The 14811-nt window shown below is 32.3% G+C and overlaps 2 protein-coding genes across 3 annotated transcripts; both read left to right on the forward strand.

Annotated features, from left to right (window-relative positions):
• Nucleotides 1–251: 251 nt before the first annotated feature.
• Nucleotides 252–1278, forward strand: LOC124534974 (COMM domain-containing protein 10-like). Its single transcript, XM_047111006.1, has 2 exons — nt 252–499; nt 650–1278. Exons 1-2 carry the CDS (start codon nt 468–470, stop codon nt 1200–1202), a joined length of 585 nt encoding a protein of 194 aa, XP_046966962.1. The 5' UTR covers nt 252–467; the 3' UTR covers nt 1203–1278.
• Nucleotides 1279–1941: 663 nt separating this feature from the next.
• Nucleotides 1942–13692, forward strand: LOC124534972 (E3 ubiquitin-protein ligase ariadne-1). Of its 2 annotated transcripts, XM_047111004.1 has the most exons (12): nt 1942–2310; nt 3292–3444; nt 3639–3707; nt 3787–3873; nt 4221–4349; nt 4913–5086; nt 6355–6551; nt 7462–7651; nt 8132–8358; nt 8892–8969; nt 12894–12946; nt 13606–13692. In XM_047111004.1, exons 1-11 carry the CDS (start codon nt 2107–2109, stop codon nt 12934–12936), a joined length of 1551 nt encoding a protein of 516 aa, XP_046966960.1. In that variant the 5' UTR covers nt 1942–2106; the 3' UTR covers nt 12937–12946; nt 13606–13692. The 2 variants fall into 2 exon arrangements, with proteins under 2 accessions (XP_046966960.1, XP_046966961.1); XM_047111005.1 differs by lacking the exons at nt 12894–12946; nt 13606–13692 and having other exon boundaries at nt 1943–2310; nt 8892–10123.
• The last annotated feature ends 1119 nt before the right edge of the window (nt 13693–14811 follow it).

Here is a 14811-nt window from a genome sequence, read left to right on the forward strand (position 1 = left end):
ACGTAGATCTATTCTTCTTCCTTATTATATAATATGTTATACATGTAAGGTATGGTCGCCGATATTTGTCCACTAATTTAGCAGCAACAAAGCTTAAGCTAATCGAACGATGTTAAGTTAAAGGCAACAAATGAAATATTGCTTGTTATCAAATTATTGAAACATATTTTTTATCCGATTTTTGTATCGCGTCGATGGTTCGATACTTGCCAGTCGCGATTATTTATTGACAAGTTGACAACTTTAGCTGTCGCAATGTCACAGTCATTAAACAATTTTAAAATATCTACATACCTATCTATGGGTGTTGGTATTTTATTAATTACTTTTGTTTAGTTATTATTATTTGTTGTTAATGTTGTACTTGTAATGCTTATGAAACTGATGTGCAGGAAGTTATATAAACTTTTTACTATTTATTAATATTATGTTGTCAATAACTAGATAAATCTTAATATAACACAAATATGGAGTGCAATTGGCTAAAAACTTCTCCAAGGTATAATTATTGTTTTTAATTTTCTCAAGTTAGTTGTTAAAAATAATGATAATCTATTGATTTTCTTAATGACATTGTTACTTTTTATAAATATTAAACTCATACCTCCTACTGATCTTACTATTTTTTAATATGTTTTTTTTTTTTTAGTTTGAAGAAAGGTATTGATTTAATTAATCAGTTGGAAGAGACAAAATTTGAGCAGTTTTTAAGAAGAATCGTAGTCAAATTAAAAAACCAAGATACAGAAATTTTCACAGAAGAGGAAAGAAGAAAACTTGAGAAGATATTTAAAGTGAACGATGAACAATTACTCTTAGCAATTAAATCTATACTTTACATTTTTAAAAGAATTCTCAAATTCATCTTTATGCCTGTAAACTTAAAAGCTGATTTATCAAATATTGGTTTCAATGATGAAAAGGTCAACTTTTTTATCAAGATTTGGTCTTCGGAAACAAAGTTAACACTTAACGACTTGGCATCCACTTCACTAAATAAATATGAAGATAACCCAGATTTGCAGTGGAAGCTTAATACAGAATTAAGTTCAGAGTATCATAAAAAAAGTAAAGTACCTAAAACCTATCTATCTTTTTTTGGTCAATGTGATGTTACTGAAGTAGAATTAACACATCAAGAATTAAATTCAATTTTTTTACAAGTTGAGTCTATTCAAAATGAATTAGATAATCTTATGTAATAATGTTTATTATTGTCTTAAAAATGTGCCTTCTTTGTTGATTGTTATGATTAAAATATGATTATTTTATATAAAATGTGTTTTTCATTATTCTGAAAAAGTTTTAAATAATTTTGGCTGCTATTACAAAAAATGTGGACCAGATTAGATATAATTTTAACAGAGTAATTGATACAAGTATAAAACTAAATTTTTGGAATAGTTCTGGTTATTCATTTGAATACAAACTAAAGTTCAAAGTATAAGATATTGTTATAGATTTATCCTAAAATGTAAGCAACGCCTTTATCACGTATATGAATTAAATAAGTAATTACTTTACTAAAGAATTGCTTATTATGCTTAACATACCTTTTAATTTTAAATGCGTATTTTCATTTAATAAAACAAATAAGAGTGTAATTCGATACAATTTACATTATTACTTCCTACAAATTTAGTTCGTAATGCTATTGGTTATCAATATCATAGATATTAGAAAAAAATATTTTGAGATTTGGTCTTTACTTATTACTTCACTGGAATAATTTTACAAACGGCAAACAAAGAAACGTAAAAAAATAATTTATAAACATTTTATCAAATCTATATGTATTAATAACTTAAACAGAACAATTTAATTTCAATGAAACTTTATTAAACTTTACTTTTCATTATTTTTTAAAATGCAAACATTTTGGTACTAGATTAGATAAAGTTTATAAAGATCATAGACAAATATATTTAAAGAGTCAAGAGAGTGACGTCATAGACACTAACAAATACGTCAGAGGTTTTGGCAGCCCGTGGGTGAACTATTTTCTTCATTGTTGACCTTTCCTAAATCTTAGGTGTAATTATTTCATCATAAGAAGTATTTTGGCAGTACCATTATTATCTAGCAAATCATTTATTTATCTCGACAATGGACTCGGAAGATGACACAAAGGATGATGTGGATTCTGGTAATGAATCAAGCGGAGACGATGTCGACTTTGTCATGGACGAGACTCACAGTACAAGGGAACGGCAAACGGAACTCGAAGAATATCCATATGAAGTGTTATCTACGGAGGAAATCGTCCAACACATGGTTGATTGCATCAAAGATGTGAACACAGTAGTTGAGGTCAGTATGTTAGTAGTAAACAATGGATAAGTTGAATGAGGTTACTCGAACTTTGGTTTACTTCATTGATTTTAATCGTTTCGTTTCCAAAATATTATTTTATGCCAGTATAAATAGTTGTTTAAGCAAACAGCTATACCGTTTAAGACTTGAATTTTTCGTAATTACATTGTTGAGTTCTGATCCATTGGAATTACTGTCCCAAATTATGTTATTGTTAAAGAATAATCTGAATGAATAAAAAAAGGAAAATGAGTCATACAAAAACAAAACAGTTCTTTTGTTCATTTTATAGTAGAAACATTTATAGTATAGCCTTTGGAAATTCCATATGCATAGAATATTTATTTAGGCCATCTTATTAGAAGTCTTACAAGAGAAATTCTATTTTATTAGTATTGTTTTAAAATTAAAAATTGTTTGATTTTTCTGATACAATTTTGAAGATAATTTATATCAAAATTAGATAAGGTATTATTTGTACTGTGAACAGCTTTGTTGAAAATGTTTGTATTTATATAAATATGTTTTGTTTACATTTTATATAATTACATAAAATTTAGATGTTTTAGAAAGTGCTATTTATAACCCTAATTTTTAAGTATTATATTAATATAGCTATTGATAGGGTGTAATAATTTAGGTCAAATATATAAAATACATTCACATTCAGATTTTATATATCATTAATAAAAAGATCTGATAGTTTTATAAAACAATGACAAAACTAGGTCAGGTATAGCTGGAAAGTGCTGTGTAAGTTGTTGATGTATTTGTATATGAAAATAAAGAGAAGTGCTTTCTGTAATTACTGTCTAAGATGTATATTATATATGAATATTGTTTTAGCAAATAATAAAGTGACTATTTAAATTGTTTTTTTTTTTTTTTAAAAGAATATAGTGCTCTCAGTCAGCCTTTGCATAATCTGTGTCAATAAATAAATTTGTGAATCATTATATTATTATTATTTAATTCTAGATTCCCGCTACAACAACTCGTATCCTTCTTAATCATTTTAAATGGGACAAGGAGAAGCTAATGGAAAGATTGTATGACGGGGATCAGGACCAGTTGTTTGCTGAGGCTAGAGTTATAAACCCATTTAGGAAACCTGTCATACAAAGACCAAAGGTAAAGATGCTCACTTTACTTAATTAATTGTCAATTAGTCTTTATGAAGATTTAATATATAATTAAAAACAATGTAATGTCTAATTAGGCAGTGGACCATCGTGGTTAGTGATAATGTCAACTCTATACTTAAATTTATGCTAATACCTGCAGCTTTTCTACTGAATAGTTTTCCTACTTTTTAAATATTTCAGTTACCTAGACGAATATCAACATCAGGAACAGAAGAATGCGAGATATGCTTTTCAATTCTCCCCACATCTGTAAGTTTCGGTTATCATTTTGCTAGTGTAAAGTGAATACTTATTAAACCTGTATGAATATACATTTGCCTAATTACAGATGATGACAGGCCTGGAGTGTGGTCACAGGTTTTGCACACAGTGCTGGTGCGAATACTTGACTACTAAAATTATGGAAGAAGGCTTAGTAAGTTCAGTTCATTTTTGGAATCTTATGTCTATTGAAATGGTTTGGAAAAGAATAGTTTTAATACATGTCAAAGGAATATCATATAAGACAATTAAGATGAGATGTTCTTAATGGGAAGTTACCTGAGTCCAATGTAATATTTATGTGCTGGGATTTTGAAATATCTGCAACTGCTTAAATGTTGCTTTATTTTTTTTTATTTCAATGAAAATTGTAACAGTCACCAGAATATGAAATAAGATATTAAAATTTTTAACAATTTTCAAGTGTTGATATCTAATTATTTTCGCATGGCACTAATAGTTGAAAATATTAAAATATTGTAATGTGTACGTTGTCTATAGGGGCAGACAATAGCGTGCGCGGCGCACGCGTGTGACATCCTCGTGGACGACGCCACCGTCATGCGCCTGGTGCGCGACCCGCGCGTCAAACTTAAATATCAACACATCATTACTAATAGTTTTGTGGAGGTGAGAATGTTACATACTAGCTGCTCGCAATGGAGGTTTCATTGCGTGCGTTGAGTTAATTGAATATATTGAAATATTATTTCAGTATAGGCCTATTAATGATTTATTTTGCCTATTATTGTAGGATAATTCCTCTAAAATTTTTATTACAACTTTGGGTATCATACAGCAAAGAGAAATTATTTTTATTTAGATTGTGTCTGTAGGGGTATGGAATTTACATCAGAATATTATCTCTTATAAAATTAGACATGTTTTGCAGAAACATAATTCAATAGTTTTAATTGTAGCTATTTTTATATTGACCTTATTACACAGGTATTGTTGAATAAGAGCATAATAAAAAGTATTGTGCTCATCGTTTTTCATTATTATTGTACTAAAATTATTCTTGGTGTTTGGTATTAACTTAGGTTTTTAGCTGTTGTCACTATTGATCACCAATCAACTAAAGTTTGAAAGTCGAGTCATGTTTTTAATAATCATAAAGAAAAAAAAAAAATTCTGAAATTTATTCCGTTCGAAATTTAAAACAATGTGTCTAATGATGACTCCATGTCCAGTGCAACAGACTGCTGCGCTGGTGCCCGTCGCCGGACTGCAGCAACGCCATCAAGGTGGAGGCGTACGTGGAGGCGGCGCCCGTCACGTGCCGCTGCGCGCACACCTTCTGCTTCGCGTGCGGGGAGAACTGGCACGACCCCGTGCGCTGCTGCTTGCTGAGGAAATGGATCAAGGTGACTGACTTCTACCGCAACAATGTGATTCAGCCATTCGAAGTCGTTTTCTTTAATTTAGATACAAGGCATTTCTGTTTCTTTTTTTTTTATTTTTTTATTATTTTTTTTTTATTTTATGGTATAGGTTGGCGGACGAGCATATGGGCCACGCTGTGAGAAATATTAACTATTCCTTACATCGTCACTGCGCCACTAACCTTGGGAACTAAGATGTTATGTCCCTTGTGCCTGTAGTTACACTGGCTCACTCACCCTTCAAACCGGAACACAACAATACTGACTACTGTTATTTGGCGGTAGAATAACTGATGAGTGGGTGGTACCTACCCAGACGGGCTCGCACAAAGCCCTACCACCAAGAATAAATAAAATCTACCCTTAATATATTTTTGTCCTCTGTCACCAATAGCGTTGTATGGATAGAAAGGGACGGGTGCACTAGATATAGATAATTGTTCACGGTGAAATGTCGTTGATATCCAGTGTAAGTTGGCAATGGTATGAGTGAGAGGACTGTATAAGATTATCTGGCTTATGTACAATGTATAGTTAGAATTTAAAATAACTTTATACTAAAGTTACATACATAAAATACCTTTGTGAATTACAAGAAAGAATTGATTATTGAAAAGAGTTGTGTAAATAGTGTGGTATGGTTTACTTGTTATTGTTATAGTCTTACTTGATGATAGAGTTCCATGCAAGCGTCACCTACATAGGTACGACCCATTTGTCACATGTTTAATCACAGCCAGTAAGTAACTTTAGGCTTAGGACATAATATTTTAGTTCCCATAGTTGGTAGCTTATCGCCCATGGATGAGGGGGGGAACGGTTAATATTTCCTGCGGTGCTAATATCTATGGGCGGTGATGACCACTTACTATTAGTTCGCCCATTTGTCAGTTAAAAAAAAAAAGAGTCGAGATGGTCCAGTGGTTAGAACGCGTGCATCTTAACCGATGATTGCGGGTCCAAACGCAGGCAAGAACTGCTGATTCACGTGCTTAATTTGTCTTTATAATTCATCTCGTGCTCAGCGGTGAAGGAAAACATCGTGAGGAAACCTGCATGTGACAAATTTCATAGAAATTCTGCCACATGTGTATTCCACCAACCCGCATTGGAACAGCGTGGTGGAATATGTTCCAAACCTTCTCCATTAAAGGTAGAGGAGGCCTTAAGCCCATCAGTGGGAATTTACAGGCTGTTGTTGTTGTTGTAGAAAAAAAAAATTGACTATGAAACTGTAATCTATTGTGCAGAAATGCGATGACGACTCTGAAACATCTAACTGGATAGCGGCTAACACGAAAGAGTGCCCGAAGTGTAACGTCACGATAGAGAAGGATGGCGGCTGCAATCACATGGTCTGCAAGAACCAGAACTGTAAGGCTGACTTCTGTTGGGTATGTCTCGGGCCCTGGGAACCTCACGGCAGCAGCTGGTACAACTGTAACAGGTATTTGTAATACGTTTTGTTATGCTTTAAAGTCTCATGACGCCATATAAGGTAGACCCTATACCTTTCTGTAAGTGAATATAAAGTTAATATGTATTAAGGTATCTGTTTTTAGTAGTTAATTAGCATGACTGAATGAACTAGAGATGTGTTAACGTTCAATTAAAATTTAAAATAAATTTAAAAAGTCCATTATCTCTTTACTTACAAGGGTGACTTCTTGGTGATAGTGTAGTCTTTATTTGATAACTAGGCAAAATATTAGAGTCGGCCTTATAATAAATCTTCGAATTAATTGAATACTCAATACCATTCTAATAGTAGCGGCACGCTATGATGGCCGTTTTGACGTTTGCCCGCTCATGAAGTTTCGTATTTAATAAATAATTACATCAAAGGAGCAAATTGTTGTTCTTTATTGTCAATAGTGACGTGCAGTTAGTCATAAAATTTATCGAATGTGATTTCTAAACTACAAATATTAGGGTACCTTTTTTTGCGTAAACGTGTACATCACACTCTCACACTCGACCTCGTAGTCGGTGTTATGTTTGTGTTGATAGTAAATATTTTATCTATTTTATAAATTATTAATTTTAATTTATTTTATTTATATATGTTTATTATTTTATATATTTTTTTATTAAACCTTTTTAATCAGATACTACTTGCAACAAAAACTTTAATTAAATTACTTGCAAAAAACAAAGATTTGAATATATCATATCGATAATAAATTCACATTTCACATCACTTTTTTAATGTGTCAAAACGGCCATCGTATCTTGCCGCTAGTATAATTACATCTCGTCCTATTAGTGACATTTTGTAATATAAAAAAATACATTTTGTGTTTATTATGAAGGTAAATGACGTCAGCAACAACATACTTAAACGCAATGCTTGACAGATACGACGAGGACGAGGCTAAAGCGGCGCGCGACGCACAGGAGCGCTCGCGTGCAGCGCTGCAGCGCTACCTGTTCTACTGCAACAGATACATGAATCACATGCAGTCGCTGCGCTTCGAGTCCAAGCTCTACGCCTCCATCAAGGAGAAGATGGAGGAAATGCAGCAGCACAACATGAGCTGGATCGAGGTACTTTGGCGTTAATAAAGAAAGTGCAACGAGTCGAGATGGCCCAGTGGTTAGAACGCGTGCATCTTAACCGATGGTTGCGGGTTCAAACCCAGGCAAGCACCGCTGATTCATGTGCTTAATTTTGTCTTTATAATTCATCTCGTGCTCAGCGGTGAAGGAAAACATCGTGAGGAAAATGCATGTGACAAATTTCATAGAAATTCTGCTACATGTGTAGTCCACCAACCCGCATTGGAACAGCGTGGTAATATGTTCCAAACCTTCTCCTCAAAGGGAGAGGAGGCCTTTAGCCCAGCGGTGGGAATTTACAGGCTGTTGTTGTTGTTGAAAGAAAGTGGATCTGTTAATATTGAGACATTAAAATGCTGGAATTGTTCGTATGAGATTATCTCTCCATGTTGTCTTTACAAAGCTTGCTCAACAAAAAAAATTCTCGTGTCAATTTTTCATATTGCTAACAATGTTTTATGTTTACAGGTTCAGTTCCTAAAAAAAGCTGTGGACATACTCTGTCAGTGCCGGCAAACGTTGATGTACACGTACGTGTTCGCGTACTACTTGCGGAAGAACAACCAGTCGGTGATCTTCGAAGACAACCAGCGCGACCTGGAGTCCGCCACGGAAACGCTCTCGGAGTACCTCGAGAGAGACATCACTAGTGAGAACTTGGCTGATATTAAACAAAAAGTGCAAGACAAATACAGGTAACTCAATAATACTCTATTATCTAGTAGAGTAAAGTAACAGTTCGTAAATTTCCCACTGGGCTAAGGCCTCCTCTTCCATTAAGAGAGGGTTATTTTATAACATATTTCACCAAGCGGTTCCAATGTTGGTGGAATTCAAATGTGGCAGAATTTCGATGAAATTAGACACATGCAGGTTTCCGCACGATGTTTTCCTTCACCGCCGAGCACGAGATGAATTATAAACACAAATTAAACACATATAGTGGTGCTCGCCTGGGTTTGAACTCGAAATCATCGTTTAAGATGCACGCGTTTTAACCACTGGGCCATCTCAACTCTCTATTGTGTATACATATTTCAGTCGAATTAAAAAAATATCTTTCATTTTAATAAACAAAAACCTACTTTTAATATATATACTTCTGAAAGTATCTATAGACTTTTTACACAATTAATAAATGTATACAAATGCATATACATATATATTATATTTATCTTTAAAAAGCTGAATAAAAGTTAATAATACTATAAGGACGTTTGTATTTCAGATATTGCGATAGCCGGCGTAAGGTTTTACTCGAACACGTTCACGAAGGCTACGAAAAGGACTGCTGGGACTACACAGAGTAAACCTCCTTCTCTGTCCATCAAACTGTCACATCTATCTAACTCTCGCACCACTCATGACTGCACGCTAACCACTGATAAGCATAGACAATGCCAAAAATTGTGACAACTGTACATACGAGCCGGGAGCTTAAAAAAATATACAATTTTAAATATCCCTTTTGCCTCAAAATTGACAACTGAAATTAAAAAAAAAAAAATAAAACAAAAAAAAAAGATACGACAAATTTTATTTTCGTTTCTTGTCATAATTTTTGTTTTGTATAGTTATTGAGATAAAAAAGAGCAGATCGATAGAATTATAATTTAGAAAACATTAGTTTCGTTGTATTAGTCTTTGTAAAGAATCTGCTGATTTGTATGGACTTAATTGCGCTAGTAATATTAATAAATCGTTTGATTTTTTTTTCACGTCTTTGACAAGGCATTAGCTGTTTTGTGTATTGATTACATTCGTTTATTTTTTCTATTAGTTTTTGCCATTAATAGTAGATGAACGATCTCATTCATATGTCTAATATACAGTTACTGTATATATCATGTGTTTGGTACATCGGTAATATTAGTAAAAAATCGTGTAACAATTCGTGTAATGTTGGCTAGGACCAACTGAGTTTAAATTTCATATGTATTGAGGTTATAAACTTATTTTTTTGTAAAACATGTACTAAAATAGGAACAGTTGAAACATCTGACCGTTGACAGTATAGATATTTTTCAGATTTTGAAATTATTTCTTCCTGTTTGACATAATTTTGGTCAGCTTGACAAGTGAAACATTGGAAATTGGAATTTTTCGTAACCTGTTCAAAACCTTAATTGTATTAAAATATATAGTTCCAAAGAGTTGAAATCGAAATTGAGAAATAGTAAACAATGATTGTATACATTGTTTTAAACGGAGTTTGGTATTACGTGACATTTGTATGAGAGGTACCGTCTATTTAAATTTAATTTAGCCTGTAACAAAGACAACCTTTATTTTACACAATCCTTTAAAATAATATACGGTAAGAAATTGTTAGGTAGCAAATTTTATTCATGCAAGATTCTTATTTTAGTAAATGTTAAGGCTCGGATCTCCCTTTAGTTAATTTCTGATACAACAGTGTGACTGACCAATTAAAACTTCTTTAAGTGTAAAATTAAAAATTAAAAAAAAAAATTAAAATATTTTAATCTTAGAATATTTATCGTCAACAAAATTTTGGAGAAACATATATAACAATCTGACTAAATATTGAATGTTTATTCGTTATTTGAACTTGGTTATTACTACTAGTATTTTACTTTGGCGTTTCAGAACGAGATTAAATTCCAATTTTGACCTCGAGCTTCTAAAAGGTTGGTCGAGGTTATTTATACCCTCTTAATCATATAAAATTTTTAAAATATGCAAAACAAAAACCTTGGCTTATAACCGTTACTCATAATGACTGCAATAAAAATTATGAATGTTAAAGATTAAAGTTAGTATGAAAATAGAATATTGTAATATCACTTTGTGAGACAACAATTTATGCGTACAGTTTAGAATGATATGATATTTAGTTAAAATTCAATATGTCAGTTACAATGTTGTAATCGAAATCATTATATATAATAGCATAGTATTCATAATAATTTTTGACTTGCTTACTTTAATTAATATTCATTATTACGTGGTCTTGTCGAATGATACGATAGATTTACATTCGTGAGTTTATTTATGAGATATTTTTAACGTATGCGACGAGTGTTAAATGGAATTCGTAATTTTTTTTTCAAACATGGCAACTTTTTTTAAAATTATTTGAAAAATAAAAATTTGATATTTTGAACATTATTTCTAGTCGATCTGTAACGGTAAAGTACGACACAACTTAGATGTAGCATCGGTAAAATTCATAAAACCGATAATATCCGATTTAAGTACGCTATCCCAAATTATCAATACTTATTTCATATGTGAATATGATCTTTATACAAACGTAATAACTTGTCATATCATATGACAGTTATTACATTTGTACAAAGTAATTAAGTTTGTGTAATATATTCATCAATGTGACACGTCGATTTACATGCACTTGCTTTCTCGGGTTGAAGTGAGGCGAGAATCTATAGCGACGAATAGCGTCGAATGGCGCCATAGGGAGCTATTTCTATTGGTTGTATAAATTGGCAGCAATCGGTTTTATTGAATTGTCGATGCTACATCTAAGTTGTGTCGTTCTATACGTTGCTTTGTTTTATAATTATATTTTTCACTTGTCATATTCGTTAAAATTATCGTTCGCTTATTTGAGACAATAATTAATGGTTTGGGCGCTATTCGCTACATAGCGTTTGTTGTCTAATTAATACATTAATCACTCTGTAAGCAATTGCCTTTCCGAAGTTTAGTATCATGCAAACATTGTATCTGTGCTGTTCGAAAATAAATGATTAATAATAAATAATAAGAAAAATATTTTAAGGCGAGTTTTGGAATGAAAGCCAAAAAAGTGTTATGACACTATAAATCATAACACTTTTTTTTTTTAAATAGCGAACGAATAACATATTTAAACTCAAATAATAATTGTCATGTTCACAAATATTTTTTCGTCGTCGTCGAATGTAGCAACGTTCGAAATTCGAATAATGCAACAAGCTGTTGTAACAGGAGGAGCACAGTTACAATGTTCGCACTGTACTCCGAGTGTATGTATTCTTGTGACCTCACTCACTGTAGTTTTAATGATACGCGAATAGTTTCTAACGACGTTGGCTTAATTAGCTTTTGTTTGTTAATAAGAACTAAATTTTTAAATCAAATAGTGGACGATATCATTAATAAATATTTACTATCGGTTAAGAGAAAACGAAAAAATATTTTTACCAAATATCCTATTTTTTTTATTAGAATACTGTTTTTCTACTAAACATTAAGCTAGTTCAAGATATAGTGTGTTTTTTATTCTGTGATCAACTTTTTTTGATGCCTCGAAGGCTCATATACTTTTAATTGATCGAATAAAATTTCCGTCGTGGAACCAACACGCTGGCATTGTATGATTACTTTGAATGTTTTAATAATTGATTAAATAAATTCATTTTTAATTATGAAGCTCAAAACTTATTAGAGAAATTCCAAACGTATTTTTAATAAAAATAGCTCGTATAAAATTTGACGCGTAAACAAATATGGAAGTTTCGAAACGCCGAACTCTGCTTGGTTTGTATAATAATTGTAGCACTACATATCTGTCATTGGACTGTGTACTCGTAGTCGGTACGGATTGTGAATTAATCGTTTGCACTGCCAGTAAGCGTGGTAACTTGAAATAACTCGGAAGCTTGGTGTGTGTTCACATAGTGAACTCGGTAATAGCGTAGAAGCGTCCTCCCTCACGCCCGCACGCCGTCACTTCGGCGCGCTCGGAGGACGTTCACACACACATAAATTGTACATATATAGATGCTGTATAAATATTTATATTGATAACGTATTCGCAACTCTTGTGTATTGACGGGCATCTTGTATGTGTGTCTTGGCAAGGACACATTTGTCTTAAATGTAAGACGGAAATAAAAATAGTAACATCGAAGATTGTATTCTTTTACCTTTATTATTCCTTATATCCTTATTGTCCCAAAAATGATATAATTTATACAAAAATAAAATTGAAAATAAATTTTCACTTTAAAATGTGGTAAAGTTATGGGGAAAGTAACTTGAGCCTCCTTGCCTTTTGAGGTTAAGGTGGTTTGGTGGATACACATGACATGCAACAGATTTTCATCCGACATATAATAGTTTTACGATGTTTTCTTTCACCACCAACTTCGATTTCAAGATTTATTATAAGCATAAAATATATATACTACCCCTACAGACATCAAATACATAATACATTTTTATAAAGGAATGTCATTTATCCTTAAACGTTTCTGTACAGGGATGCGTTGGCGCCTTCTCCCACGAGATCTAGTAAAGCTTAATGAACAATTGGTTCGTACTCTTTTAACTAATTATGTAGGTATTTGTTTACTTATTACAGAATTTAGCGATTCAATACTCTTGTCGCTTACTTTAGAATTCTTGCCAACGTTCGATGCTAATTGATTTAATACAATACTTTTAGTTATTTAAAATTAATTCTCAAATACTGCTGCACTATACTTTACGTAAGTAGAGGAATTATTATTATTACTAGCTCTACGCTTGTATGGTGAAAAATAGGCGATACAATAGTGCAGTGTGTAGAGCAACAAATGTATCTAATCCTGAAAATAAACAAGGCCTTCACTTGTCTTGGTTTAGGCGATACAGGTTTCTACCGATGTATAGGTTTCTTAAAATCAAATATGAGTATATTACGATATGAAGGTTAAATTAAAATTATTTATATCATATGTGTCTGTCCGTGAGTCACATTTACCTAATACGTATTCCTAGATAGAACAAAAATTCTTTGATAAAAATAGTTATATAATATTTGGTTAGGACCAATGATGTTCTAGAATCTGTTTATTAGAATATCATTGGATACGACCTTATAGATTGCTTATTATACAGATACCCTTAAAAGCATTTAAAAATGAATGAAAAATGCCTTGTAATATCATTTTTTACCCCCTCATTCATAATAATCATTAATTATTTTACAGGTCCTGGTAATCGCTGATATTAGTTGATACTAATAAATTAATCGAAAAAATAAATGCTACGTATATGTTTTTATAATTTACATTTAATTTTAGTTAGTGAAACGATAGGTATGTTTATAGAAATGTAAAAAACACGTTTTTGTGATAAATATAAAACAAAATAAAAATAGACAATGTTCTTTTATTCGGATCTTTTTAATCAATTTTTATGATCATTAAATATTATTGATTACATTTTAAGTTAGTTCATTTGGGTTTATTGAGATTTTTCCAATACGTTTATATGTTTATAGTTAGTAGATAAGGAAAAAGTAACTAGTGTTTATTGCCGGTTGCAGCGGCCATAGTAATATCGGGCTGCCAAGCTAATCGTTTGGTTTATTGCGATCTCGTCTTTTATTTCATAATATTTCCTGTTATATTTAATAGAGTTATTTTAAAATTTAAGATCCCGGGCCTAATAAAAAAATAAGCAGTGATTATACTGCAATTAGAGTCGAGCCCAGTGGTTAGAACGCGTGCATCTTAACCGATGATTGCGGGTTCAAACCCAGGCAAGCACCGCTTATTCATGTGCTTAATTTGTCTTTATAATTCATCTCGTGCTCAGCGGTGAAGGAAAACATCGTGAGGAAACCTGCATGTGACAAATTTCATAGAAATTCTGCCACATGTGTATTCCACCAACCCGCATTGGAACAGCGTGGTGGAATATGGTCAAAACCTTCTCTTCAAAGGGAGAGGAGGCATTTAGCCCAGCAGTGGGAATTTACAGGCTGTTGTTGTTGTTGTTGTTGTTGTTGAATACTGCAATTTGATATGAAATAAAATGTATGGATTAAGACAAGGGCAGTGGCCAGTGGTTCTACGTTCTAATGTTTGGTTCTAACGTATAGGTTATCCACATATAACAATTCGGATAAGCTTGCTTCTTGGCTTTGAGTGGCTTAGCAATGTAATCTGCAGTTACACAGTTAGACATGAGATATGATTAATGTACAATAAAAAATATCTATTAAGGCTGGCAGTTTTAGAGATTAGGTCTTAAGAGCGCTTATTCCAATTGTCGTTTTAATAATTTATGTCGTGTGTGTCTCTGCCTGTGTATGATACGCATTCACAGACAGAGACACACACGAAACTAAAACTGTGTGTGTAATTTAATCAATCATAGAAAAAAATCAATCGAATGGAAAACTTCCTTAT

Source organism: Vanessa cardui, chromosome 13 (genome assembly GCF_905220365.1).
Source record: "Vanessa cardui chromosome 13, ilVanCard2.1, whole genome shotgun sequence".
In the NCBI taxonomy this organism is placed as follows: Eukaryota; Metazoa; Arthropoda; class Insecta; order Lepidoptera; family Nymphalidae; genus Vanessa; species Vanessa cardui.

What these genes read in the sequence shown, in the direction of transcription:
- LOC124534974 (XM_047111006.1), top strand. Translation starts at nt 468, where the DNA reads ATGGAGTGCAATTGGCTAAAAACTTCTCCAAG. An exon ending in TGGCTAAAAACTTCTCCAAG is followed by an intron (nt 500 to 649) that starts GTATAATTATTG and finishes TTTTTTTTTTAG; the next exon opens with TTTGAAGAAAGGTATTGATT.
- LOC124534972 (XM_047111004.1), top strand. Translation starts at nt 2,107, where the DNA reads ATGGACTCGGAAGATGACACAAAGGATGATGTGGATTCTGGTAATGAA. An exon ending in AAATTATGGAAGAAGGCTTA is followed by an intron (nt 3,874 to 4,220) that starts GTAAGTTCAGTT and finishes CGTTGTCTATAG; the next exon opens with GGGCAGACAATAGCGTGCGC. An exon ending in ACAACATGAGCTGGATCGAG is followed by an intron (nt 7,652 to 8,131) that starts GTACTTTGGCGT and finishes TTATGTTTACAG; the next exon opens with GTTCAGTTCCTAAAAAAAGC.